The sequence below is a fragment of the Accipiter gentilis genome, chromosome Z, assembly GCF_929443795.1.
Source record: "Accipiter gentilis chromosome Z, bAccGen1.1, whole genome shotgun sequence".
Lineage (NCBI taxonomy): Eukaryota > Metazoa > Chordata > Aves > Accipitriformes > Accipitridae > Astur > Astur gentilis.
In genome coordinates this window covers 33,736,432-33,763,266 of record NC_064919.1, presented here as the reverse complement: position 1 = coordinate 33,763,266, position 26,835 = coordinate 33,736,432, and the positions used below count along the sequence as shown (strand labels likewise).

The window sequence follows — 26,835 nt, the reverse complement described above, 5'->3', positions numbered from 1 at the left end:
TTAGTGGAAGCACACGTGCATCCTTTTGAATGTGACTGTTTCATTATCTGTTTTCAATTGGCATGGTGGCTTTGCTTTGCACATAGAAAAGCAGGTTTTATCCGTGGAGCTACTGATTCTCAATCTTTTCCCAGAACAGATCACTCTTCCTGTATCCTGCTCTTTAATTGCATGCATTCATTCATGTATTGAACCTAAAAGGGCTATTAGTTTTTCAAGAACTCCAGCTTCCTTTGTCACATGAGGCCTGGGGTAGGCAAACCTGCAGTTTGAAGTGACCTGCCTCCACCTGTGTAGCACCCAGACTGCTGAGTGATATGGAGCACCTTTTCATAAAGCACTGCTGTTTTCTGGTTACCTGCTGTGTTGTCAGGAACAGTGTGCCCTGAAGCCATCCCTTAGCTAGTCCTTTTGTCCAGGAGACTTAAGCTGTTAAATTTGTGGCATTGCCTGTGCATGAAAGTATCTTCTCTATGAATTGCATGGGATGTGTCAAATACAAATGAAGGAATTCCAGTGGTAAAACCCTTCTGAGTCCTGTTTAAGACTGCGTGACTGTGTTGTGGAGAAATTTAAGCAAGCCATGTAGTGGGGCATTGTAGCTGACAATGTTCTATTGGTATTGGCAAAAGATCCATTATTGTGATGGTTTTCTTAAAAGAATAATCAAAAGGGTTTTTTTTCTTCTGTAGGTAATCTGACACCAGAGCCACCTAAAATACCATCTTCTGCAAGCCACCCAGATCTCTTGGGTGGATGGGATTCTTGGGCAGATTCCTCAGCAACCAGCAATGTCGCATCACCACAGTTGAAGCCTCTTTTTGAAGGTATTATGAAATTATATTCTTCTATTAGAGGGAATAAGGAATACTCCAAACCTGGTCAGTTTAATCACCTGAAACTGCTCAACATGTCTTCATGCATTTTTGCTGCTTTGCTTAAAGGAGTCTATGCTCTTGTTTTTAAATACCCCTTCAGTAAGGCACTTGTGTAGTTTTTCAGAATAAGTTCAAGGCAGAGGAGCCAAATATTTTCAGTTATCTATAGTAATGGTGATTCTTGTCAAAGTAAAAGATGTCATGAAGCAGAATGCTGGGGATGTTTACACAAGGTGTTGTGGAAATAGTACTTTTATTCATTATTTAATTTCCAAATACACCAAGTACACGATAACGTTTTCTTGTTATACAGGTCAAGCTTTTACCCCAGGGAGCCAGACCGGTGTGTCTTCAGGCCTGTCTTTCAGCCAGGCTAAATCTCAGAACTTTGATCCTTTTGCTGATCTTGCCAATCTTGGATCTGGTCTTCCAGGTAAGATCTTACTTTTAAGAGCCTATACTTAATGCCTCTATGGTTTGATTTGCTTTTTGTGCCAATAAATGTAACTGATAGCTTATATAAAGGGGAGTGTTTCCTTTTAATTGTTAACAACCAGCTTTAGGCAGTTGCTGAGAACAGACAAGTAACAAGAAAAGACTGAATCATTACAGAGACTGTGTGAAACATCCAGAATAATATTCAGAAGATAATCACAGCTGTGATTTAGAAACAGTATAAATACTTAATGCTTAAGAATCTAGTTGAGAAGGTAAGAGAAACCAGAGGTTGTGATTCAGTAACTGAGCATAAGGTTTCTTATGTAGCGTTGATACTGTGCTGTGAAGGATATGAAATGAAAGCTGGATTAAATTCTTTGTTAGATCCAAAGCGGCAGTTGTGTCCTTTTAAGTCAGTACTTTCCTTTGAATTCAGTAGGCCTTCATAGCTCTGCTACTCAAATCTGTCATGTTTGTAAGATGAGCACAAATCAAGCCCATACTTGTACACCAATACCATGAGCGTTATGAATGTTTGTCAGTTTGCAGTGGTGTGCACAAGAAGTTATGTAAGATGAGACACATTGCAGAGTAACACTTGTCCCAGGATGTTATATTCACCCCAGACTCAGAAATTAGCCCTGCAGCCTTCTCAAACACCATTAAAACTAAGGGCAATAAAAAGAGCTGAGGTCCTTGCATTTCAGGACCACACTGCCATAGCAAATGCCTGATTTGTAGCTGTTAAATGTGACTAGCTGCCAAGAGTCCAAGGAACAATTTGGAACAGCCCATAGCTGCCAAGTTGCTGTATTGCAGAAATGTGTTTTTTCCCTTAGCTTGGAGCTGACAGATGTTTTATCCTGTGGCCTTGGCAGTTAGCATTGTGTATTGAATTGAGTGCCCTCTTGGTGGAATTATCTTATATAAACACAAGGTAACATACAATGTTTGTCTTCTTTATGTTGCCTGTGCATAATTACTTGCAAAATTCGAGTGTTGAAGCAGTATCACTAAGGCTGCTTTGCAGTAAATAATTTAAAAAAACTTTCCAGTTTAATAATTTATGTTAATATGGACTTGTTAAGTCTATAAATAGTGTGACAGTAAAAAAATAACTTGGAGATGTAGGTATAGTGCACACCAAACCAGTGGAGGAAATTGTACTGATTTTAGCAGGATTTAGATCAATTCATTAGTCTTTCAGGTAATTTTCAATAGGAAAAAAAGACTGCATTAAAAAGTAGCCAGATACCACTGTGCTAGTTAACCTTCTCAGGCTTGAACTGAATTTTCAGGGAGTTGTAAGAACTGGAGTTTCAAGTTGGTGTTGTATTTTTCATAGGAGTTTTTTGGCCTTCACATACAAGTCATTATTCTGGAAGAAGAGTTATGAGGGTGAAGGCTGCTTAATTGGGAATGCTATATGAGCAGAAAAGAAACAATAGCTAAAGATATTTAGTAGTAGTGTATTAGGCTTGTGGTAGGATACCAGTCGTGTTCTGTGATAGTTGGTGTTCTCTCACTCTTCATTTCTAAGAATGAATTTGTACCAGAAAGTAGGAGTGTGGTGTTGGAAAAGTTGCTGCTGATAGTGAGGCGTTGGCTTGTCCTACAGGAAGAATTTGTTGGCCTTGAAGACTGAAATAATGAAAGTAGAATATTTTGAAAGAGTAGGACATACAGTGTGCAAGGTCATGTACTCTGACTAGTAACAGGGATTTTTTTCTGTAAATTTCACAGGTTAGAAATGACTGAAGACTGAGTTGACTATGCAGTTAGGTGTTTTAATGAAAAAACAGTGCAATCCTAGATTTTATCAGGTCTCTTATTGCAATACTAGGTTTTATGAGGTGTGGTATTTAGAGCTATAGTATGGTATCTTGTACATGGCCCTGGGAAGATATAAGCTGTAAGCTGTTACACCTATGAATGGAAGCTACAAAAGAGAGCTGTCAGGAGAGTTGAGGTGTGGGGAACCAGTTCTGAAAGAGGAAATTGAGTTTACATTGCTGTGTGTACCCAGGCAAGCTTGGTTGTTTTTTCTAAGGCTTTAGGGTGAATAAAAGGGTGGAAAAATAGAAACAAGAACATGTAAGTTTAAACTGGCTTGGGATATGTTTGAGCTGAAAGTTAGGTTCTAATCATCATCAGCTGATTAATAATATGTGTGGAGATGCAAATACTAATTTACCTTCCTCTAAGAAATAATGAGATGGGATCATGAGTTTGTCATTCAATACCAAGTGATAAAGATTTCAGGTTTTGAAGTATCAATATTTCATTCATATTACACTTCTTGGCTGGCTTCAGGTGTGGGACCATGTTTGATTGCTAGTCTTGAATTTGTGTTCCATCATTTTTAGGGAATGCTTCCAACATGAAGAGGTCTTAATCTGTTTTAGGATGCTGTAAGTGTGGTATACAAAGTTTCTCTTCCAAAAAATCTAGATGCATCTAAATTCAGTTATCATGCTATTTTTTTCCCTGTGGGTATATGCAGCTTGTCAAGGGAACTGAGTTTCTAGGAATCTTTCCAAAGGAAGTCAATCAAGGGCAATTTAATGGTGGCTTGGTTTAGAATTAAAAAAAAACCCACCTCAGGTTTATTCTGATCAGTGAAACAAGAAGCTGAATAATGAATTTAAAAGGTTGGAACTTTTTTCTGGTCAATTTGTTTACAATGAGTATTGTAGAGTGGAGAAAAGGTCCTGTGTATTCTTCCCAAAGTGAGTATTGGGTGAAGCTGCTAAGCAGTATTATTTATACTGGTTTAATGAAGGGAAATGGGATACTAAAATTTGAGTTAATATTGTGTTGATAGACAGAAGCCTGTAGATCACACCAGAGTGATTACAACAATATCTCCTGCAGGCTTCAGTGCTCTTTTTACTCATGTGCAACATTCCCTGATAATGCTACTGTAGAATAATCTTCTCATCTTTCTTAAGCAGTAGTGCAAGAAGTCACTGGAGACTTTGAAAGCATTCATTTGAAAACATTCTCAATATATTACATTTTCTTGATCATATCATTAGTTTTTCAGTGTCCTCTGTATATTAACAGACATTGAAGTGTGATGAATTGGGAGGCAGAACTACTGTCACTGCCAAATTATTTTGTGGCCTTACACATGCCTGGCTGATCAGACAAGAGCAAATGCTTCTGCTAAAACTGACGGTTGAGAACCTGAGTTGTAAGAGACTGGAAGACTTTCAGCAATGGCTCTAGCTCCTGCCATCCAAGTTACTTGTTTATAAGACTTCATTTTACACACACTTTCTCTTGTATAGTGGTATCACTGTAAACTGTGTGGTTAGATGTCAAGACCAAATTGTCTGACTTGAATTAAACAGGTGACAGGTACCAAGCTGAACAGCTAATTTAGTTATTTATTGTTAGGTTCCTCCAGTGGTGGGCTCTCAAGTAGTGGCTTTGGTCAGAAGACTGTTCCATCTCAGAAGTTGGGAAATCAGTGGCAGAAATCCACAAAACCACAAAGCGCTTCATGGCAGTCCCAGACTAAATCCAGCACAGCAGCTAAACCAAATTACACAGTAAACTTCAGTGTTATTGGAGGACGAGAAGAAAGAGGAGTCAGAACCCCAAGCTTTGGTAAGTTTTCTGAAGGCATTACTTCTAACAGCCTGTGTGAAGTTAGTCAGATGTGCTGTTAACTGCAGAAACTCTTGTAGCTTCATCTTTTTATTTACGTTTAGGTTGTGTCTTAGTAGAAATCAGAAAAGAGCTTGGCAAATCTGGTGTCCTGCTATTGCAAAGCTACACTAGAATATCACAGAGACAAGCTGACCGTGGCTCACGTATTTGCAAGTCTAGGCATAAAGTCTCAAGGCTACATTCACTCACCCACATGGGTACTGGTTTTGTATCACTGGGTTAGAAAGATAAATTTGATCTGTCCAGGGAGAGATGATTGATAATGTTGCTTCGTGCTAGTCCACTTGTAGATATACAGGTAAAAGGATGCAACGTTTTTCTTAGCTGAAGAATAGTAGCTAGTCTTACAAGACTGAGGTTAAAGTTACTGGAAATTCTTGTGTTTCAAACAGGAATGGGGATGGGAGCAGGTAGAATCATTCTTGGAACCAGTCTGTTAAGATGTTCCAACTGAATAGGCAAACCTAGAGGTATAGGGGTGGGAATGGCCTCTTCTGCATTAACCTTCTTTGACAATTTTATTTTCCTGGTGTGTTGGTATTAGGATTATGCCTCCCTTTAATTGGCATATAAGTGAACAGCAGGTACTTCCATAAGTTGAAATGATTCTGTTGATCTCTTTCTGGAAAGAGGTGACAGGATGGAGAGGCAGTGGCATAAGTTGCAGCACTGGAAAGTCTGATTGGAGAACAGGGGAAATAAATTCAATTAGCATGATGAAATGCTGAAATGGAGCAGAGGATTTTGTGATTTGTCATCCCTGAAAACAGGTGGACCTCAACTGGACAAGGACCTGAGAAATTTACTAGTCGTCCTTGTTCTGAGTGAGGATTGGAGTAGATGACATCTAGAGGCCTCTTCAGAATTCAGTTATTCTACAGCTTTCTAAAATTTGTTGGTTCTGTATTGACTATTCATGTTTATATCTTATCCCTTCATTATTCTGTGTAAGTTTCAATGTATTTAAGTGTGGACTACATACTTCTGACTAGAGTATTGTGTATGTGGACACTTGAAAAACTGCTGCACAGCAGCTAGAATTACTTTACAGTGGAAAAATGGAAACATTTCCAAAATCATGAATAGGTAGATGTGTACTCCCTCAAATCTACTCCATTTTTTTAAAAAAAGAGAACGTGCAAGTATTGGGTCACATGTATGCACATGAGGTTATCTGTTGTGCTGGACTGAACGCTTGTCAATGATCTCTTTTATTCCTATTTTTCTGTTCATCTTGTGGTGTCTATCAAGCCACTGAAGGATATTTATCATGGTAGTGAGAAATGTCATGCGGGTGTATCCAAGTGCAGTATATTTCCCCCATTAATGTGTTGTCCTATGTAACTTTTCATTTAATGGGTTTTTTTTTCCTTTCATAGGTCAAAAGCCAAAAGTTTCAGAAAATGACTTCGAGGATCTTTTATCTAATCAAGGATTTTCGGCTAAATCTGATAAGAAGGGACCAAAGACCATTGCTGAGATGAGAAAACAAGAAATGTCTAAAGATATGGATCCCTTGAAACTCAAGGTTTGTTTAACAGTGATTTTGATTTAAGTGCAAATCTGAGTTTATGCTTAGAACTGCTGATAACAGAGCAGAAGGATACAATGACTAACAGAGCAAACTGATAAAGCAGAATGAAATTTTATCTGTATTTAAGTCATATGACTGTAGAAGTTAATTAGCATGAACAAGAGTCAGTTGGCAATGAAGCAGCAGTGACAGTAGCACAAACTGTGTGGATGGAACACAAGTTCCTGTTTCTTTCAGCTAAGCTTGGAGAATTTAAGAACCTATTTTCCTGTCGGTCCATTTCTTGAAGCCAGAACTGTTCTTTATCTCTAGAGTTTGCAAAGGTCTCCTTAGAAAAGATGGATTTGGCTGATAATACAAAACTACACTTTAAAAAACCAGGCAGGTGAGAATAGCTGTCTTCAGGGTGACTGCTTACTTGCATTTACCAGTTAACAAGTGCTACTGCTGTCCTAAGAAATTACTAAAAGATGCAGATGAGATGGGCTATAGAACTAGTCTGTGGGGTGTTATGTGATCAGCTCTTCAGACTTTTTATGTATTACTCATTCATAACATGACATATTAATATACTCCCAGTTTTGGAGTCTTTATGGTGCTTTAGAAAAGTTTATGAAAGAACTTTGGGGGAATGCTGAAATTCATTTTCATAATGTGTCTTACCTGAAGAGAGCATGCACAGCTTGCATGGGTACCTTTTAACACAAATCACCATAAATGGAGATAAATACAGATTTTCATTTACCATACTTGTTGCTGATAGAGGCCAGAGATTTTCATGTTGCATAACGCAGTGTTCAGTGAAGACACTGTATCACTATATCACAGTGGCTTGAAAATTGCTGTTAAAGTCTGTGAAATGGCTGGTTATTCTCATCAACTTTCATGGGGATATCTGAAAGAACACTTTACTTTGTGCACCCCTGCAGGTTGCTTAAGTAAACATTAACTGTTAATATGTGTGATCTGAAACTTTTGTACAAAACAAGTAAGAATTTTAGTAAACTTAACTTAACTTGTGCCCTGACAGGGAGTTAGTGTAATTGTAATGGATGTTTTTAATTACTGCTGTCAATTCTCTTGTCATTAATTTTACAGTGTTTTGTAATATGTAACTATCTTGGTAATTTCTCTTGCAGCGACTGAATTGCTGCAATAAACTAGTAACAATGAGCTACTCCCTAGTGGCAGATGCGAAATACCACTTTTGCATGGCTAATGATCTGGGTGCCCGAAAGAAGAATGTAGTGAGACAGTTGGGACTTGGGGGGTGAATGCAGCAAAACAGCTGTATTTGAGTCTTAATCTTGTACTCTTGCACAGAATGAAGGTTATGTCTCTAGTTAGGCTGAGAATGCTTACAGTGCTGCATTCATTCTGGTTTTCCCAGATTCTTGAATGGATTGAAGGAAAGGAGAGAAATATCAGAGCATTAATATCCACTCTTCATACAGTCCTTTGGGAAGGGGAAAATAAGTGGAAACCAGTCAGCATGGCAGATCTAGTAACTCCTGAACAAGTAAAAAAGTACTACAGGAAAGCAGTGCTTGTAGTTCATCCAGATAAGGTGAGTGTGTTCCTCTGATCTTCTACCCTTTAGAAGGAATGCAAACTGCTTTTACTACACCATGCTAGTCACTGACAGATGCTGCAGCCTTGCTTCTTGATTGGCACCCTAGATGCTCTTCACTTTGCTTACATTGTCTTCTGAATTTGGTGTCTTACTGCATTCAGGTAGTACAGGATTTTTCTTGTCATCCTGACACAGCACAAAATTCAACAGGTAAATGTTAACCAATGAAAGATCCTGTGAAGGTTGTACTGAGCACCAGTCAGTTATGCTGGGTTCTGACTAGCTGCTGGCAGGTTGGGAGCTGATTAGTGGAATCTGCTTTATTTCTACCAGCTGATACTTCATGTCTCTTAGAACAAATCATCAGTGTATGAAGATTCAGAGGCTGCCACAGTAAAACTGGGGAAAAACCTACTTAACCTCCTTTACTAAACAACTTTACTGGGAACTAGAAAATGTAAACTTTGCTAGAGTAAATAAATTAGCAGTTGAAAAATACTTGATGAATATGACATCCAAGTTGTCTTTTTAAAGGATTTAATGCATTCTATTGCTGTTTGTTAGTCTCCCACTGTATGAAGGTAGCTTCTTGTTCTGAGTTGTTGCTCTAGGCTGTGTTTTAGAAATAAAGATAAGCATTGAATATACCTGGTTTAAAATTTCAGGCTTGCCTTCACTGGTGGTTCAGTGAGCAGTAGTTTAAGTCTATGTCATCTTGTATCCGTAACAGAGAAACAAGACATTGTTCATTCTTTTCTTCCTGCCATCCTTTGCAGTTCTTGGCCATGTGGCTTCCTCCACCTTTGTGGTGGTTTTTCGGTGCTTTCTGTAAGCCCCTTAAAACATCAGAGTCAGAACACAGGTCTATTTGAGGTATTTTCTTCCTTGGTTTTTTTTTCTGCCACCTGGAGTTCAAGCAGTCCCTAAAAATGTCTTTAAAGTACTGCAGCGGGCAAAAGCCAACCAGCAGTAGAACGGGAAGGATACTGGAGAGGGTTCTCAGGCTTCCCTTTTGTGTTGGAAAGAACCTGTTAAAATGACTTATCTTGTGGGACTGGATCTTTACTAATGATGGGTATTGGGTTGGCCCAGAGGCAGGGCTGCTGTGAAATAGACAAGGAATCAGGACCGTGCTATCTTTGAGTATGGAGGCAAATGCGCAGGAAGTGCTATGTTGTTAATGTTGAATCTTAACATCATTCACAATTGGCAACAAATTCCTCTCCAGGAAATCCTATCCAAAAGGAGTCATCTTAAGTAGTGCTTAAACTTTATTCTTGTACACTACCGCAAGGTCTGTCATGAAGCAACTCCAAAAATGACTGAATTTCATCATTAACCATTATTAACCAAAATTAGTTATGAAAAGAGCTTGGAAAACTGTTTTTAGCTAAGTTTCAGTTATTTATGAATTGCAGTAAAAGTTTGAAGTAATGTAAGGAAACCAAGGCTTTTGGCTTTGTTTAAAATACTCGTGGCAAACTTTGGATAAGATTGGAGAGATCTGTGTGTCTGAAAGATTATATTCACACAGCATTCTAAAGTTGCTGAATAAGATAGCAAATATAAAAGGGGTGAGATCTTTAAGTCACGTAATTCCTGATATTTTTATGTTTCTAATATGTTCTGTTTGTTTTCAGGCCACAGGACAACCTTATGAGCAGTATGCCAAAATGATCTTCATGGAATTGAGTGATGCATGGTCAGAGTTTGAAAACCAGGGATCAAAGTCCCTTTTCTAAAGCTTCACCTTTTACAGAACTACTTCTGAAAACTGGACCTGAGCATTGTTGTGACTTTATTGCACCAATGATTTATGAAGCGCTTTTCCATGATTTTAGCACAGTTTCTAGTAGTGCACTTAAATGTGGTGATGTATTTCGTGAGATGTAGAGTACAAAGCATTACATAGATGCATTAAGAAAACAGCTGCTTAGTACTTCAAGAAATCACAGTCTGTGAGTAAAGATTTCCTTTCAGTTTTAAATATGGTAAAACAGAATTTCAATGAAGCTCTGTGATTTCTGGTATACTAGTATTAATTATAAATCATCCCAATTTCATTGATCTTTGCTTTACCTCTACCTTCCTGAATTTTTCTGTTACTTTCAGTAGTTTTGTGATCCAATTTTGATGTTTGGTGCCTGTCACCTTATTCAAAGTGCTTTAGTTATCAGCAGTGAATTTGCTTGGCTTATCTCAAACCTGAAGGTGTATATTTTCGTCTGTATTTTATGTAATCAGTCTGATAATCATTCTGTAAATAATGTTTTCAGACAATACCTGTGTTTCTTACAATAAAGTAACAGTTGTTTAGCCAAAAAGACACCAAATGTGGGATAGTCAGCCAGGGTTGTTCTTGATTTTTTTAAATTTTTTTACATATTGTGAATCTAGAAACAAATCTTGACTTTAAGGTCTGCACGTTCCTGCTATTTTGTTATTTATTATGAACCTTTGAAGGCAGTACTCTGACAAGTACTTATTTTCCTAGCTCTTTAAATGGTGTCTTTTGCTTCCAATTTCAGTGGAACATTCCTTCCATTGGACTTCAGATGCTCCTATAGAAATAATGTTATTCTGAAACTTGAAGTGTAAGCACAAAACATTTTACTCTGATTTGTCTGAGTAAATACTACATTACTCATTATCATCTGGAGAGTATTTCAAGTACTTTACCACATTTTGCTGTATGTCTGAATTTCTTGTATTTTTGAGACGTGCATGACATCAGTGTATGTGAAAACATGGGCTGTATTCGTAGATTGTTGCATTTCTGCTCATTTACCTTCCATGCACTGGCTAGTGCAAGATGAGTAGAGACAAAACGTGATAGCAAAACTTGCCATGTTTTCTCATCCATGTTGAGAAGGCAGTTTGTGAATGAATGCAAATGACCAATGACTGTTATACTCTGTAATAACAAAATGCAATTTTCATATCAAGTTTGAAAATGTTGGAAATCAGCGTTGTGGTATTAAAGCTTCAGCAGCAGTCTTTTAAAACAGTACAGTTAGACATTCAAGGGGATATTTTTTATCATCTTGCTGTTTTGTACATTTTGCATGCTTAACTGAGTGAGAAGCTGGTAGTTGTTTAGCTGCTAGATCTGTTCTGTTTAGCAATATCTGAACAGAAAACACGAGATTCTAATGCCATGTGAACACAGGTTGCAGTTTGTAGTCTCTAAGCTCAGACCGACACAGTTACTTATTAACCTCTGTTAAAAGGTTTTGTGTATGTATCTTCAGATATATTTAGCTACTGTGATTTATTTTTTTTTAAGATGGAAGCCAGGATCAGTTATGGATCAGAAAGGTTATATATTATTCATAGAATCATAGACCAAACCTTAGAGATTACCTAGTTCTAACCCCCCTGCCATGGGCAGGGCCACCTTCTATTAGACCAGGTTACTCAAAGCCCCATCCAACCTGGCCTTGAACACTTTCAGGGATGGGGCATCCACAACTTCTCCGGGAAACCTGTTCCCAGTGTCTTACCACCTTCACAGTAAAGGATTTCCTCTTAATATCTAACCTAAATGTACCCTCTTTCAGTTTAAAACTGTTACCCCTCGTCCTTATCACTACAGTCCCTGTTAAAGAGTCCCGACCGATCTTTCCTGTAGGCCACTTTAAGTACTGGAAGGCTGCAATAAGGTCTCCTGGAGTCTTCTCTTCTCTAGGCTGTACGACCTCTACTCTGCAGCTCATCTTCATGGCCCTCCTCTGGACCTGCTTGAGCAGATCCATGTCTCTGAGCTCCATGCACTCCAGCTGGTCATAGAGAGTGACACCCTCTCCTCGTCTCCTCTGCCTGCCCTTCCTAAAAAACCTGTATCCTTCCATTCCAACACTCCAGTCATAGAAGCCATCCCACCATGTCTCCATGATGCCAATAAGATCATAGCCCTGCATGTCTCAACTCCTTGTTTGTTCCCCATGCTATATGTGTTTGCATAGAGGCATTTAAGTTGGGCCCCCAGTGAAGCTGACTTAATGGCTGGAATTCCTTTTTGCTGCTCTCCAGGTGCTCTGCTGCTGACCTGTGATCCCTCTCCAGGCTCTGGGCTTCTATTGCTGGCACTGGCATCGAACTGGTAGGAGTGGAATGGATTGAAGTTCCCCTCCCCTGGCAATTTCAGTTTATTCATAGCTGCAGTTGTATTTCAGTTAATGCTTTGAAGCAGTCTTAAAATCTCAGTAGATTTCTTCATAAATCAGATAACTGGCTGTCTGATTTAGAGTAAGAGCTAATTTTTTTTTTCCTTGGGACACTTCACTAATTCTTTGTGTGCATGGTCTGCATCCATGGAAATTAAAGGCTTCTGCTGGTAGGATAGGTTTGTTGGAGACCTGCATGGCTTTTTTACAGTTCTAGGGCAAATGATATATAATAATAGGTTTAAAAAGACATACACAGGTATGTAATGACTGTGACTGCACTCCTATATACAGCTGAGACACAAACATTTCTGAGGGAGCTGCTTTTAGTGAGGAAGGACTACTTTAAAAGCCCACATTCCGTTCAGCACATACAGGCAACTTAATTTTGAGGGACGCATTTTTAACTGGTCTTTTCTTAAATATGTATGTAAAAAATTAAAACTGAAAACAGGGAGTAACATATCTTCCTCTGCTTTGTATGTTTGGTAGCATTTGCTGGACGATGCCTACATTTCTCTTTTTATTTCTCTACTCTTGTTTGCAAAGGTTTCTTTAACAGTGGAGAAAAGCCTTAGATGTGATTTTGAGTGTGCAGGGAAACATGAGTGCAAGTGTTTTATCTGGAACTGAAGATACCTTGAAATTCATTCCCCTTTTGAAAGTTATGGAAAATACTGAAATTTGACTGTGGATTCTTTCAAGAGCCATTGATGATTACTGAAACTTCAGTCAAGTTAATGGGAGCCCTCAACTTATTTTATGGCTTAATCAGCTCTGGTCCTTATTGAGGGAACTGACCGATTCCTCTATCCTGCTCCTTTCTGTGTAGTTGAATTTTGGTGCTAAAAATCTGGGAGAGGCTTAGTTTGGTAAACTCTCAAATCTTGACAATGAAACTATTTTGGGTTTTTTTTGTGTGTAACTGTGTCATTTAGCTGTGTTGCATACAAGAATGTGCAAAAAGTTGGATTTCAGTAAGGCCCTGTAAACAAACTTCAAAAATTCAAGGGATGAACATGAACATAGTAAACTGAAGTTTTGGGGGTTTTAGAAGATAAAGCAGCATGAGGACCACTAAAGGTGTTTCATAGTTTAAGGTTTATATATTAAATTTTTTAATTACAGGAATCTGGGAAGAGGGAAGTTATGGTAAGTCTTAATGTTGCTTTTAAAGGAGAGTGTCATTTCGAAGAAAAAGTCCAGAAGTTCTGTTTGCATTCATCTTAAAACAGTCATAAAAAATGCTAAAATAATGGATTGAGGGCTTTTCAACCTTTCTCATGCTCTGTATTTCATTGTTAATTGGTTGTCTGCTGTATGGGATAGAACTGTACTCAAACGCTTACACATACATTTCACTGTAGCTGTATTCTTAATGTCCACAAGCTGAAAAGCTTTTAGAATAGGCTACAGAAAAATTGATTAAGCTGAGACTTGATTAGATACTGTGAATTCTCTCTGGGCTTAAAATGTATATTTTCTATTCATGCTTATTATTCATTGGACAGCTAAATTTTGAAGTGTTGAACTGAAATCATGCCCTGAAAGCTAGACTTTATATCTGCTTCTGTAGGTTGTTGTGTCTACCAGACTTCATGCATGGCACCTGAAGTTCTGTTGTGAAGCATCTCCTTGACTCTTGCAGCAAGTCATTGTGCCTTTTGGCCCATGCATGTAGTTCCTTTGTCTGTTAATGACAACTCACTAATACCATGCCTTCTTTGCAGCCTACTGCGATCCAGTTCTTAAAAGTGAGTAGTTTCACATAATTATTGTAAGAGCAAAGAAAAACCATACAACATAGATGAAGGGAAGAGTAGAGAAGAACATCCAGACTCTAACCTGTATCTCAAATGTTGTTTTCCAATTCTCTTCATTGACCTATTCCTACCTACCTCTGCTAAAAACAGGTCTAGACTAGAAGAAAGAAACTGGTTTGTAGCCTGCTTTTCCAGCCCTTTTAGAAGTGCTACTGACTGGCAGTACCAAGTGCTTGGGTTTTTTTGCAGAAGTTGCTATAAAGTAGGGCTTATAAAATAAGGCAGGTTTCCACTAGTTATTTCTGAATTAAGTTGCTTCTGTTACATTGCTGTTAGATCTGGAAAGTCAGGCAACTTAACTTCTAAAACAGAGATCTGTGAAGAATTGGTGTTAAGAATTCGTGTGGCTAGAACATGCCAAATGAAGAAGTGGTGTGTTTTGACCATGTTGGAGGCAATTAGTTGGTGGCTTTAACCTTAGTTTGGTGTTTCCTAGTGCTACCAGATTTCTTTGAACTTAACAGCAGGGAAGAGAAAGAAAATGAGCAGTTAAGCACTTACAATCTTATTAAATCATGGGGTTATGCTCAATACTGTCAGTGGGTAGTGATCCCCAGACATCAAGCCTGGGAGGAAAAGTTCCTCTGCATTGTCACTCAGGTGAAGTTCAGATAGTTTGATAATCAATGATAGCTTCTTTCAGCAAGTACAGAATGGAGAACCTATAACAGTGCTGATGAAGTACATTTCCTTGGAACAGTGGTAAAGTCCTTGGCATTGCACCTGTGAGGGTAGCTAGTGCTTGTGAAAAATGCCTTGCTTACCTTCATTTTCATGCTAATTCTAGGAAGTTCCTCCAATGTTGTCTTGCCAAGCACAAAGTAGTGGTTCCTTCCTGAATGCAGACTACGTGTTAGAGCTGCATGCATAGGATTAATGTTTTGCACAACACAAAGCAGAGCTTGAGTATAACTGAAATCTCAGCTGCCCTTTGGGACTGCTGGGTTATGTGCACTGTTCCACCTCTCAAGGCCAGACTGCAGTTTCCCCAGCAGCGGCAGAATGTTTGCATAGGTCATTGGCCATTGCATTCTCTTCTGCTCACAGGAATATTTCAGGGGTGGCATAAAAGTGGAAACCTTGTTGCTCCTTAGCTGGGTCCTTAATTGTCTAACAATTGCAATGTAAAGAATGCTTTGTAAATAAGTTCAAATTAGTCTTGTACAGTTGCCTGTGCTTTATGAGTCAGTTGATATTTTCTGTCAAGAGCAGGTGATTGACCTGTGAAAGCTGTAGAAGCTTCGTATCATTTGTCACCCCTTGACTCTGTCCCTGGTGCAGAGTAGCTCTAGCTACCAGATGCCCACTGAGTGGGAGCAAAGGGTGACTCAGCTGAGCTGTGGTTCTCATCTTGATGAATCTTGCAGTGCTTCCTTGCTTTCTGTTTGGGTGAGCTTATTGTAGACTGCAGTTTAGACTGCATTAAACTTCCAACATACGCTCCAAAAATACAAATTCAGTCATTTTTTATGAAGGATACATGTTGTCATGTAGCTTTTATTACCAAAAGAGGATTAAGAGGCATTGTGAGAACTCCTGAAACTCTTTAGTGGACTGTACTGTATATTTGCAGTGTAGACTTCTAGAAGCAATTGTCATCTCTGATAAAGATTTGGCTTGCTCTGAGGTCTTTTTTTTTTTTTTTAATACCTGTAGTTGTGATTGTACTTTCTATACCTGTGATTTTTCTGGTTTGGGGTGTGTGGAAGGACAGAACAGATATTCAAGTCCAATTTTTTGCCATCTTTCAAGAAATGCAATGTACTGAGTAATTTTGCTCCTAGTGAAATGAAAATTATACCTGTATGTATATAAAGGTAATGTAGTCAAATTAAGCCTTGTTTAAAAGTAGATACAATGTTTGGCACAATGTCCTTGAACAGAATATTTTGCTTTGAAATGTATTTCGACTTAACCAGTGATCAATTAAAACAAACAAAATTATTTTGGATGATTCCTTCTTTAGCAAGGGAGAAGTGACCTGAATACCCAAAGCATTTCCACTGCTGTTTCAGAACAATATGCAAGCTTCTCATCAGTTATGTTGAGGTTGACTAAATCTCTTTGAAACCAAGTGTCTCTTCAGAACTGTTTCTTCTCCTGTTGGAGGGGAGTCCCTGCAGTGTGCTTTGTGGCTTGGGAGCTGAATTTCTTAGACTGCTCCCTGTATTGGACTGGGAGGGGTTCTTGCACAGGACCTGGTGCAGTGCAATGCCATCCTGTCCCCCAAGGGAAGCTCTTGCATAGGTGCATGACAGTAATCAAATCAAAGGAGAGCAGGAACAAGTGGACAAGACTGAGGCAGGAGGAAGGAATGAGCAGCCTGTAGGGAGGGTGAGGAAGTGGGACGTGTGGCAATGAAGGACTGCAGATCTGGGAAGTCTGTGAGGGAGTGTTGGAGAAGGGTGAGTTGCTGCTGGGATGGTACTAACAAAGTGCCCAGAAGCATCTTTTGACTGCATGCTCTCAAACAAGAATGGGGGAAGCGAGGTCATTTATAGTTGGGAACAAGCCACTTGGTGACATTGAGACAGTTTCTTTAAAATTTAAGAGCATAGCAGTGTAGGATTACCAGAGGGCTGTAGGATTACTGCACACGGAGAAGGGTGGAAAACAGGGAGGATATGGGAGAACGGATGGGTGTGACCAGAGGAGGATGGGTGGGATAAGCATGGCACAGGAAAGAGAAGCATCAGCAAGCTGAGAAGCAAGCACAGCAAAGTTCTGTTAGGGAAAGGCCATTGCCATTGGTCATGTTTTTCCTATTTTGCTTGCTACTTTGAATAGTCTGATGGGTTCATAAGAACTTAAGATAGGTTTTCTAGCATTTTCTCACCTAATAATCTTTCTCCCTGTATCCCATACAGAAATGCTGCTAGTTTTTTATTAGTCTGTTTACTCTTAAAATGCAAAGCTGCTGAAAAATTTATTGATACCTACTTCCAGTCCTTTACTGCTGCAGCAAAGAAGGATAATATTAGCTGCATTTTTCTTTGCCATATACAAAACCTCTGGCTACTCTGCCTTGTATTTAGAAAGACTGAGTTGGGACTACAGTCCACAGCAGATGGAAATCCTGCAGTGTTAAGGTGGCAGATGTCTGTAAATAATTATACCAGGTAGGCAGAATGTGTTACAAAGAAATAGCATGGCCTTAAGTTCAATATCAAACAGAGCAAACAATGGCAAGAACGAATGGGGGTTTACAAAAAGGCAGCAGAAACACTGTGCAGAACATGGTGTATACTGTGGTGTGCAGAGTAGCCTGTACCAATCTGAGCCAAAGCCTTTCAAGTCTGCACTGTGGACACCTGATCTGGATGATGGAGTGCTGAAGAGGATACAACTTGCTGTGCCTCAGCACCACTTCTTGTGAGGGTGAGAGGAGGACTTCTGGCAGATTTTTAGCCTCTATGGCAGAACTGAGCAAAAAGCACTGAAGAAGGGAAAATGGAGCATGTAGGTAGGTGAAGACTTGAACTGGAAGGATCCCTTTTTAATACTAACTGCAAGGGATCCTTCATCTCCTGTAATCTATAAAACAGTGCTGGCTGTTCTCCTGAAGTGGCTTCAGCTCCTCGTCAAAGAGGAGCACGCACAAAATTTTGTCTGGGCATGCACAAAATAACGGCTGTGAAGTTCTCTGGTGTGTAAAGCTGCTGGCAGACCAAAGAATTATGTAGTTATCTTTGTGTGAGTGTTCAGGGGCTCGTGTTTAGTAAGGCCTCACTTGGCTGTTATCAGTTGGTGAACTTGCTTGCTTCCTTGTGCATGGTTCTGGTGACCAGCAAGACAGCAGAAGCACCCTGCAAGTTACACTCTGAGGAGGTGGGATTGTTGGTGTGCTGCCTCCCTGCCAAACAATATACAATGAATTCAGCAGACTTCTAGTGTGCCAGATGAAACCTGAAGGGACAGCTCATCCAACATGCTCAGGAAGCTAATTTAAATGGCAAGCCTCTTCAAAGGTTTAAGATTGCAACTGCTAAATCTGTTTATTTCTACTGTATGAAATAAACTGAATTACATAGCTGTGAATTTTCAGTACCAGCCTAAACCTTGCTGGCTTTGGAAAGAGGAGTATTGTGTTTGTGGAACAACTTAGGTAGAAAGCAGAATGGAAGTGCCTCAAAATAGGGGGAAAACAGGAGACCTGGTTGTACTTGGTGCTTGTTAATGTAGGAATGTCATGTGCTGTGAAGCGCTGAGTGTTCCCTAGCTCTGTGCTTCCACTGGGTCTGCTCCTCTCCTGATCCCTGCTAGTTAGGTCCTGTCAGTTTCATTATGAAGCTCAAAAATGCTAAGTGATGTTGACAGCCTGCAAAGGATGCCTGCCTGCACTGTCAAGCACTAGTCTCAGAGGTGGCATCTTCGACATGTGCTCTCATAGAAGAGACTGGTCTCTCACCAGTGTTCCTATGCTGCACCATGAATGCCTCAAAATCCATCTGGTCAGCATGGTAAATACTTAAACTCAGGTGCTGAATTAAGTTCTGCCCTGGGAATTATCCTGTCTGAAGAAAGATGCCACCAGCTTAAAAAAAATTTGATCTGCATTTATTTACCCTCATGCAGGAAGGTATAAAATTCAGCCTATTGTGACAGCAGTTCACAAGGAGTTGATACCAACAAGACCTTAAAAGCAAAGTTTGAGTTTTACCTGGAGGAATGCTTGGAAACTGCATCTTTAATATGATCAAGCATCTTGTATATGGTAAATAAAATTAGATTAGCTTCAATTTCTAATTCTGTTGCTGTCAAGTGTAATGTGTCTGCTTCAACTCAGAAATGATAAATGCAGTGCTTCAATTTCAGCACTATGCAAATAGTATTAGAAAATTACTCCTGATGCTGGAAGATCAGCATCTGCTGGAAGATTAGCATAGGCTGGAAGATCTATTGCTGTGATCCATTATGGCATTTAATACTTCTTATTCTTTTCTATAGATAGACTGAAATACATTTCCCAAAGGCACTTTTCCTAGCACAGGTATTTGTTGTTTGTGCAGAAGCAAACAAGGAAGGAGATGGTAAAAGACCATGCACTTATCCAGGAATGTGAAATGAAGCTCCAGGTCTGCAGAACACTGGGGGACTTTGCATCCCTTAACTGGACAAAGGCTGCATTATTTTTAATGATCTCCACTGCATAATGCACAGGAGAAGGCACACATCCACCTGCTGCTCCCACATGTGTCCTCCTGCCAGACCCACCACTGCACTTTCTCCCAGGAAGTTGCTAGAGTTCACCATGAGCAAACCCAAGCATTTTTCTTCTACCCTTCTCTCAGAAATGGCTTGAGTCTTATGAATGAAAGTTTCCTGAAGCCTGTTTAGGAGAGCTTGGAGAAGGTGCCCGTGGCTGGGAGGAAAGAATTATAAAGGGTGCTGAGGGCTGTCTACACGGGAGTAGTGCTGCTGCCAGTCCCTGTGTGAACCCAAAGGCACGTGTTTGCTCAGAGCCCAAGAAGCTGGACTTCATCTGTGGGCACAGCTTTGCTTCTGAGCAGGCTCCTTTAATGTAAGAAAAGGAAAAGAGTAAAAAGTTTATCCTAAAAAGTACAATTCTTTACTTCTAGCACTAGGTACTTTGTCGCAATCTTGCATTAGCCTTTCCTGTGCGTTGCTCATTGGCATCCTATAACCTTTGCCTGGAGAAGTGCTCTGTTGGTAGCAGGCAATTTCTTCTTTCTTGCTCTTGGGTACCTTTAAGATGATCTTTGTGCGTTTTAACCCCACACTTGCTAATAGATTATACTTTCTCCTCTCCTATTGGTCCACAGGGTTAGTTATACCAGGATTACTCAGGTTTGCTGTTTCTTTGTATATACAAAGAAAATTGTATGACATGATTTCTTAGGAAGGGAGAACAACACAGCTGCACAAGCTAAACAAAACTTATGCTAAGGGAGTTAAACAATAGCACAAAAATCCCAACTCAAAACCGCAGAACAGTTACTGGCTGTTAGACAGTTTTGCTGCTGCAGCTAGGACAAGCTAGACAACATGTGTCTAATCCTATGGTAAGTTGCAGGTGATGCATCTTAACTAATTTTGCAGAGGTGGCTGAAATCAAGCCAAGATAGGTTCGAGGCCTGACAAGACTTGAGGTCTAGTATAGTGAGTTAATGTTATAAAGCTTGAGGTCTTTTACGAGCATGGCTGAGCTACCAGGCTGCAATTCTAGGTGAGAAAAGCCAAGTCCAAGGCCTCTTAAAACCTGAAACTTCAGAAATTCTTGTGTGCCAGTGATACGTTTGTGGTGAGCAAAAGCCCACCTGCCCCTGTAAGGTGTTTCCAAGAGTTAGGAGGAATGAAGTCCTTCAAACAACCTACAATACCATGGCCCTTGCAATGGGAGGTCAATACTTCTGATTATTTAGATAGCTTCTAAAAAATCTCAGGTTTGATACCTTTAGTATGGGTCATACAGGCCTGTGTGTTTCCTATATTCAGATGTTTGACTGTGTCTGAGATAATGTTTGCCCTTGTTTTACACATCCAGTTATCGATGCTGAAGCCATTCAGTTTTGGAGCAATGAGCAAGACCAAGAAAGCAGCACTCTTGGTGAATGTGCACTGAGGCAGAGCCTTGTTTTCAGATATGTGGCTTTCCCAGAATTATCTGCTTATTGACTTCTCTGCAATTCCTGTGTTGGAGTCATCTGAAATAGTAGTGATTTTTCTATTTTTCTTGCTATGGCATTTTTGGAAAGATGATGTGGTTCCCTTGGCGTTAAGCATAACTGCAGTCATACCTCCACCTAGCTTTTTAGCTACAGCTCAAGCTTCTGTAGCTAAAACCAGCCTGTGCAGTTGGGTACCTGGCTTGGGCAGATGTGCCTCCTTGGTGATGTGTGGGTGCTGTGCTGCCTGGGCTATGCCTGTGAGCTGGGCCCAGGTGTGGGTCTGTGGGAGGCCATAAGCCTTCATGGAGTAGAGAGAGCATTTCTGTGGCACGTGCTGTCTTCCCAGCAGGAGAGGTTAGTAAGAATCTTTGCTTTGCAGTTCCGCTTTTTGCTAAAGGGCAGAATAAATATTGAGGCGCTAGTAAGATCCAGCTGAGCTGTCTCAATAATCCTCTAATAAATTGCATAATAAAGTGAATTCAGTAGATCAGCTGTTTACACTGGTCTGTAATTGATCTCTAGCAAATAACACATCCACTTAGCATCTTCCCTGCTTTCAGATATGCCAATATGGACCTTTCAGCCCTAGGGACATGGAGGTGAGATGGCACGAGCTGTTTCCCTCCTCTACCTGCAATGTCATGGTCTGCACAGTCATCAGGATTAGGCATATTCTGTGTGGTGGGAGCCACTGCTGGCTAATGGAACCATGGGGCTTTGCATGAGCACCTTGCAGCTACACAGACTGGTGGTTGCGGTGTGCAAGCTGGCAGAAATACCTTGCTAGGCAGAACTGATTCTGCTGCTGCCACTGTAGGCTCCACACCAAAATCTGACAAGAGATATGGCTCAGCATTGCTGCAGGGAGGACTGTTCGCAGCAGCTTGCTCTAGGGCTTGCCAAGGCTGCTGCAGGGAGCAGGGTGGTTCTGGGATGCTGGGTACCTGCTGCAGTCTTGCACCTCTGACTTCAGGGTAGACATTTTGGAAACATGGCATATGACACCTGGGAATCTACATGCTGCTTCCCCAGGGACCCTGTCCTAGATCCACCTGCCTTGTGAGGTCTGGGCCCCTGGAACAGGGTCTTGCTGCATTTGCTCTTGTGGCTCCAGGGCAGATCAGAGCTTGGGGTTTCTGGAAAGCTCCCTGATACACTGTGATGGTGTGAGCCTGAAACATGAGAACAGCCAACCATGCAAATGCAGGTTTAATGGTTCAGCATGAGAGAAGGGATCTGCTATGAGGCAAGGGACTGAGTAAAAGGAATTGGGTGCCCTCAGCCAGCCCTCTGGAGACCCATGCTCTCCTGCTCCTGCTGCTTCCCCCTGCCATACCTCATGCTTGGGCAGGAGACCAGAGGAATCAGGCCATTGCTGTGTGTCCTGTAAATCCTGTCCCAAATGTCTTGGAAAGGGTGGTGATATCTGCCCCTGCTTCTTTTCCTGTCACAGTAGCTACAAAGCATTGGACATAATGTTCTCTTTATGGTCCAAAGTCGCACTTCTTAAGACTTCTACATGCTCTTCTGCAATAGACACATCTCTGCCTAATGCAATAGTGCAAAAGGCCCTGCTCTTCGGCCCTGCTCTTCAGCCCTGTCCTTCCTCCATGCTGCAGAAGGGCTGGCACTTCCCACAGGCTCTCCTCCCACTCCCCTGTGACTGACGATTGCTCTGAGCTGTAGGACATGGCACTTTTTAAAGCTTCCCACACTCTGCCTGAGGAGCTGCCTGGCAGCTGGGCCTGATATCTTAAGGTCTGTGCCTAGCACGGAGTATGGTTTGGCCCCAGAACAGGTTTTAACGTATATACTTTGGAGTCCTGCTGCACATCTGGGGGCAAGGCTTGTTGGGTTGCAAATGATGCAGAGCCCTGGGGAGATACACCCTGTCAGTCAGGGGGTCTGGGTGGTGGCAACTGGCTGACAGCAGCTCCATTCTGTCATCCGCACAGCATGATCTGCCTCCTCCTCGCTTGGTCTCTGTATGCCAGGGTGCACAGAGACTTAATTTGCCAGTGAACAGACCCGTTTGATATGCAGAGCACGTTGCCATACACATCGCCAGTTTTATTGCTAGGAAGGCTTTAGTGGCTGTGAAATGAGATAAGCCAAACAGCATTACCTTGGTATTGGTGGACAAAAGAACTGAAAGTAAGGGTTCTGCATAACAACAACAACCACAAAAAGATATATTAAGTCTGGTGTTAGATGGTTCATGAAATAATTACCGTTTCCAAGTATGTCCTAATTTCAGACAGAAGTGAAAATACAACAAGCTGAACAGAAAATGATGGGTTATGCTCTTGGAGCAAGGCACTTCAATTGAGCCAGATGGGCCCAGATGTTTCCTTCCACTCTGACTGAAATGATCACCTATTCAGAGAGAAATGTTGTGGGAGAAACTGTAACAAAGATGCAAGAGGAAATTTTCCACAAGCTATGATTACATTAAGGGGACTTCAGGCAGCTCTTACTGCTCTAGTGAGTCTACTTGTGTATGAAAATAGGAATATTTGAAGGCTGACTTAAAGAGGTGCCTACTGCTGCTCACACTTCAGTTTGCATTTTGATCCAAGAAAGGCTTTATAATCAGTTTCTTCTCATCAGATGGCTTTGACTCCAGCTTTCCTTTTGGTCGTCTGCTCTTTCTGTTTCTGTTCAATACAAGCAGACCTCTTCTCCCTCCGTTTCAGCTTTCCTGACAAGTTTGATAACAGAGACTATTATTCTTCTAATCCATTTTTAGAGTTTCAGATTGAAGTTGCACCTGGAAGGAATGGTTTTATATCATTGCAACATTTGATGTGATCAACCTAACCAGAGGTCTTTGCACAACATAAAGGTGTCCCTGCACATCCATCTGAAGCTGCCAAGGGCTTATGTGTGCACACGGAGGTGGGGAGCATGCATGCACTCATATGCAGATGTGTCCCAAGAAAAAGTGGAGATTTAAGACTACAACATTAGCAGTCTGACAGGTGTTAGGAAGATGTTGAGGCCATCAGGTCTGGAATGTGTCTGAGCATTGGGATGCTTGATTTGTCTGTCCTGGGTGCTCCCTTGCTAGCCAGGCAGTGCTCCCTGTTTTCCTGCTCATCCTCCTGGCTGCAGTCAGTCATATGTGGTATGATCAGAAAGAAGGTTTTGTTTATTTTTTTGCCCCAGGCTGTGGTGGTCATGTGCAGGGCTGTGTGGCAGTTGTTCTTGGAAAGCCCTGACTGCATACCTTAGTATCCTGTTACTTGATCCTCCTCTTTGCTGCCCCTGTCCTTCCCTTTCTCAGCTCAGTTCCCTCCTAAATAAACAACTCCCTCCAAATTACTGCTTCTCCACTGGCTCCAGTTTTGCTACATCCATACCCAAGCTTGGTATTTCTGATATGGTTATCTATACAATCTCTGTCCTCTATGCTATTACTGATGCAGTTCCTGGGTCACTGCTGGCCGGGCAAGAGTTGTTCCCCCAGAGGTCACCAAAGCTGCCCTCCCTGGGAAGTTCAGCCACTTCTCACATCTCTGAATGCCCTGTGAAACCTAGCCAGTCCTCATGGTGGCCTGGAAATTTCCATCTTTTTGCTCCATCACACTCTGTCCTGAAGAGCTGGCAGTCACCCGCAAGGCTGTGCCCCAGCACTGTCCATGGGTTATCAGTAGTCCAGCTCCACTCCTTTTCATCACAGCAGGGAGAGATGAGGCACAAAGAGCAGCTAGGCAAGTCATCCCTGCCATTGGCTTGTGGGGAGGGCAAGAAGGATGGGGGAGTTTGCAACTTGTGAGAAACAAATGTGACTCAGCTGCCTTGTGACTGACTTTTAATTGAAGCTCCTGTAGTATACTAATGGCCCCAGTTCATCTTGTAAGACTACGCTGGACACTGTCCTCCCAGCTGGATGGAGGTGGGAGCATCTCAGGTAGGCTTCAGCTCCATCTTCCCCTGCTTGGACAACATGCCACCCCAGAGCTGGGGCTGAAGCTGAGGTATTGACCTGCTCGTGTGAATCCCAGACACTGGCCTCATGCTGCAGGTGGGTGATGGCTTCATCCTGCCTTGCAAATGGCCTGGGGGGTGTCCTGGGTTCAGCTGGGATAGAGTTAATTTTTACAGGAACCTGGGAGGTGGGGGCATAGCCGGGGCAGCTGACCTGGACTAGCCAAGGAGCTATTCCATACCATGGGACATCATGCTCAGTATATAAATGGGGAGTGGGCCGGGGGGTGCTCTCTGTTTTTGGTGGGGGAAGTGGCAGAGCGTCGGGTCCCGGGTGGTGAGCAGTTGCACTGTGCATCACTCTTTTTGTATACTTTTTGATTAGTGCCGTTGTTGTAGTTGTAATTTCTTTGTGTTTGTCCCAGTAAACTGCCTTTATCTCAACCCTCGAGGTTCCAGGGTTTTTTTTCTTTTCTCTCCTCCGTCTCCTCCCCATCCCACCGGAGGGGGGCGGAGGAGTGAGCGAGCGGCTGCGTGGTCCTTTGGTACCGGCCGGGCTGAAACCACGACAGTCCTTTTTGGCGCCCAACGTGGGGCAGAAGGGTTGAGATAACGACAGAGCTGGCCAGAGCGTGTTGAAACAAATTTGTCAAATGCATTTCTTGGATAAATAGATGTTAGTCACAATGTTGTTTCATTTGTTTACATGGTGGCATTTTGTAAGCTCTTATATGCTCTATGTATTGCCTGTAGTTGCATATCTCATCTCTGGGAGAGTGATTGGGATTATCATTTTGCTGTACTGGGCAATGTCGACTTGTGAAATGATTGCATCACTGGTCATGAGGTTAAGCTGGTATCTGTAGGAGGCAGTGATATCATTTCCATACTTTGGGCACCTTCTGTCGGATTTTATTGGTAATTACACCCCATCCATGGGGAAGTTAGGGGGGGATACTTCCCCCCCGTCCGTTCGCCTCCCTTTTCTCCTTCCGACTAATTACAACAGTTTTCGAGAATTTTGAATATCCTTGGGATGCGCAAGCCAGTGTGCTGTTAGTGCTATGCCTCCTGAATATGTTTCAGGTCTTCTTTAGGGCTACAAAAAGGCTCTTTAAGAGTACCACTCAGAGATCTCCCCCAAAGCTGGATAATCATGGGTGACACAGCATGTGGGAGGATGTGGGCAGGTATCTAAAGAACTTCTCACCTCCAGTGACTTGGAAGTTCACTCCCGAACAACTACAGAACCCTCATGAAGTGATAGAATATTTGAAAGAAAAATGCTGTGGCTATCCCAGAGACACACAACTCACTACATTGTGCTGGGCCCTGGCCAGTATCTACCAAACACTGCTTGATACTAGGCAGCACCCTCAGGGGGAAAAGGGGGAAAAGATGGAAAACAGGACAACAGGCACCGTGGCTGCCCCTACCATGACAACAGGCACCGTGGCTGCCCCTACCCCGGTGACAGACACTTCAGCTAAACCAGAGAACCAACCTGTGCCAGTATCAGTCGCCCCTGTACAGAAAAAGAAACACACAAAGAAATCAGTTCGCTTAGTGAGAGATGAAGATGAACCAGGGTCATCGCGAGAACAGGAGGTAGAGGCAGAACCTGAAATAATTACCCGATCTCTATCCATGAGTGAGTTGCGTGACATGCGAAAAGATTTTAGCCGCCACCCAGGTGAGCACATTGTTACCTGGGTGCTCCGATGCTGGGATAGCGGGGCTAGTAGTGTGGAATTAGAGGGTAAGGAAGCTAAGCGGTTGGGATCTCTGTCTAGGGAAGGGGGCATCGACAAGGCGATTGGGAGAAAAACACAAGTCCTCAGCCTCTGGAGATGACTTCTATTAGGTGTAAAGGAAAGATACCCCTTCAGGGGTGAAGTTACATGTCACCAAGGCAAGTGGACCACCATGGAGAGAGGTATCCAGTGCCTGAGAGAATTAGCCATGCTGGAGGTGATTTATAATGATCCAGAAAATGCGCAGTCACCCACAGATCCATATGAAGTCCAATGCACACAACCCATGTGGCGGAAGTTTCTTCGAAGTGCACCACCAACCTATGCCAACTCATTGGCAGTAATGTCCTGGAGAGAAGGCTACGGACAAACAGTGGATGAATTGGCTGTCCAACTCCGGCAATACGAAGGAAGTCTCTCTTCCTCCCTACG

The 26,835-nt window shown here is 41.7% G+C and overlaps 1 protein-coding gene across 4 annotated transcripts in view; it reads left to right on the top strand.

Annotated features, from left to right (window-relative positions):
* The window catches only part of GAK (cyclin G associated kinase), a 74,376-nt gene extending 58,342 nt beyond the window's left edge, over positions 1-16,034 (top strand). For 2 of the 4 annotated variants that reach the window (XM_049796295.1, XM_049796294.1), the window contains exons 23-29: positions 693-827; positions 1,192-1,311; positions 4,719-4,931; positions 5,036-5,137; positions 6,374-6,522; positions 7,919-8,095; positions 9,742-16,034. In XM_049796295.1, coding sequence (XP_049652252.1) covers positions 693-827; positions 1,192-1,311; positions 4,719-4,931; positions 5,036-5,137; positions 6,374-6,522; positions 7,919-8,095; positions 9,742-9,843 — 998 coding nt within the window. In that variant the 3' untranslated portion in view covers positions 9,844-16,034. The remainder of the gene's footprint in view (positions 1-692; positions 828-1,191; positions 1,312-4,718; positions 4,932-5,035; positions 5,138-6,373; positions 6,523-7,918; positions 8,096-9,741) is intronic. The other 2 variants (XM_049796297.1, XM_049796296.1) reach the window with 1 other exon arrangement.
* Positions 16,035-26,835: the final 10,801 nt, after the last annotated feature.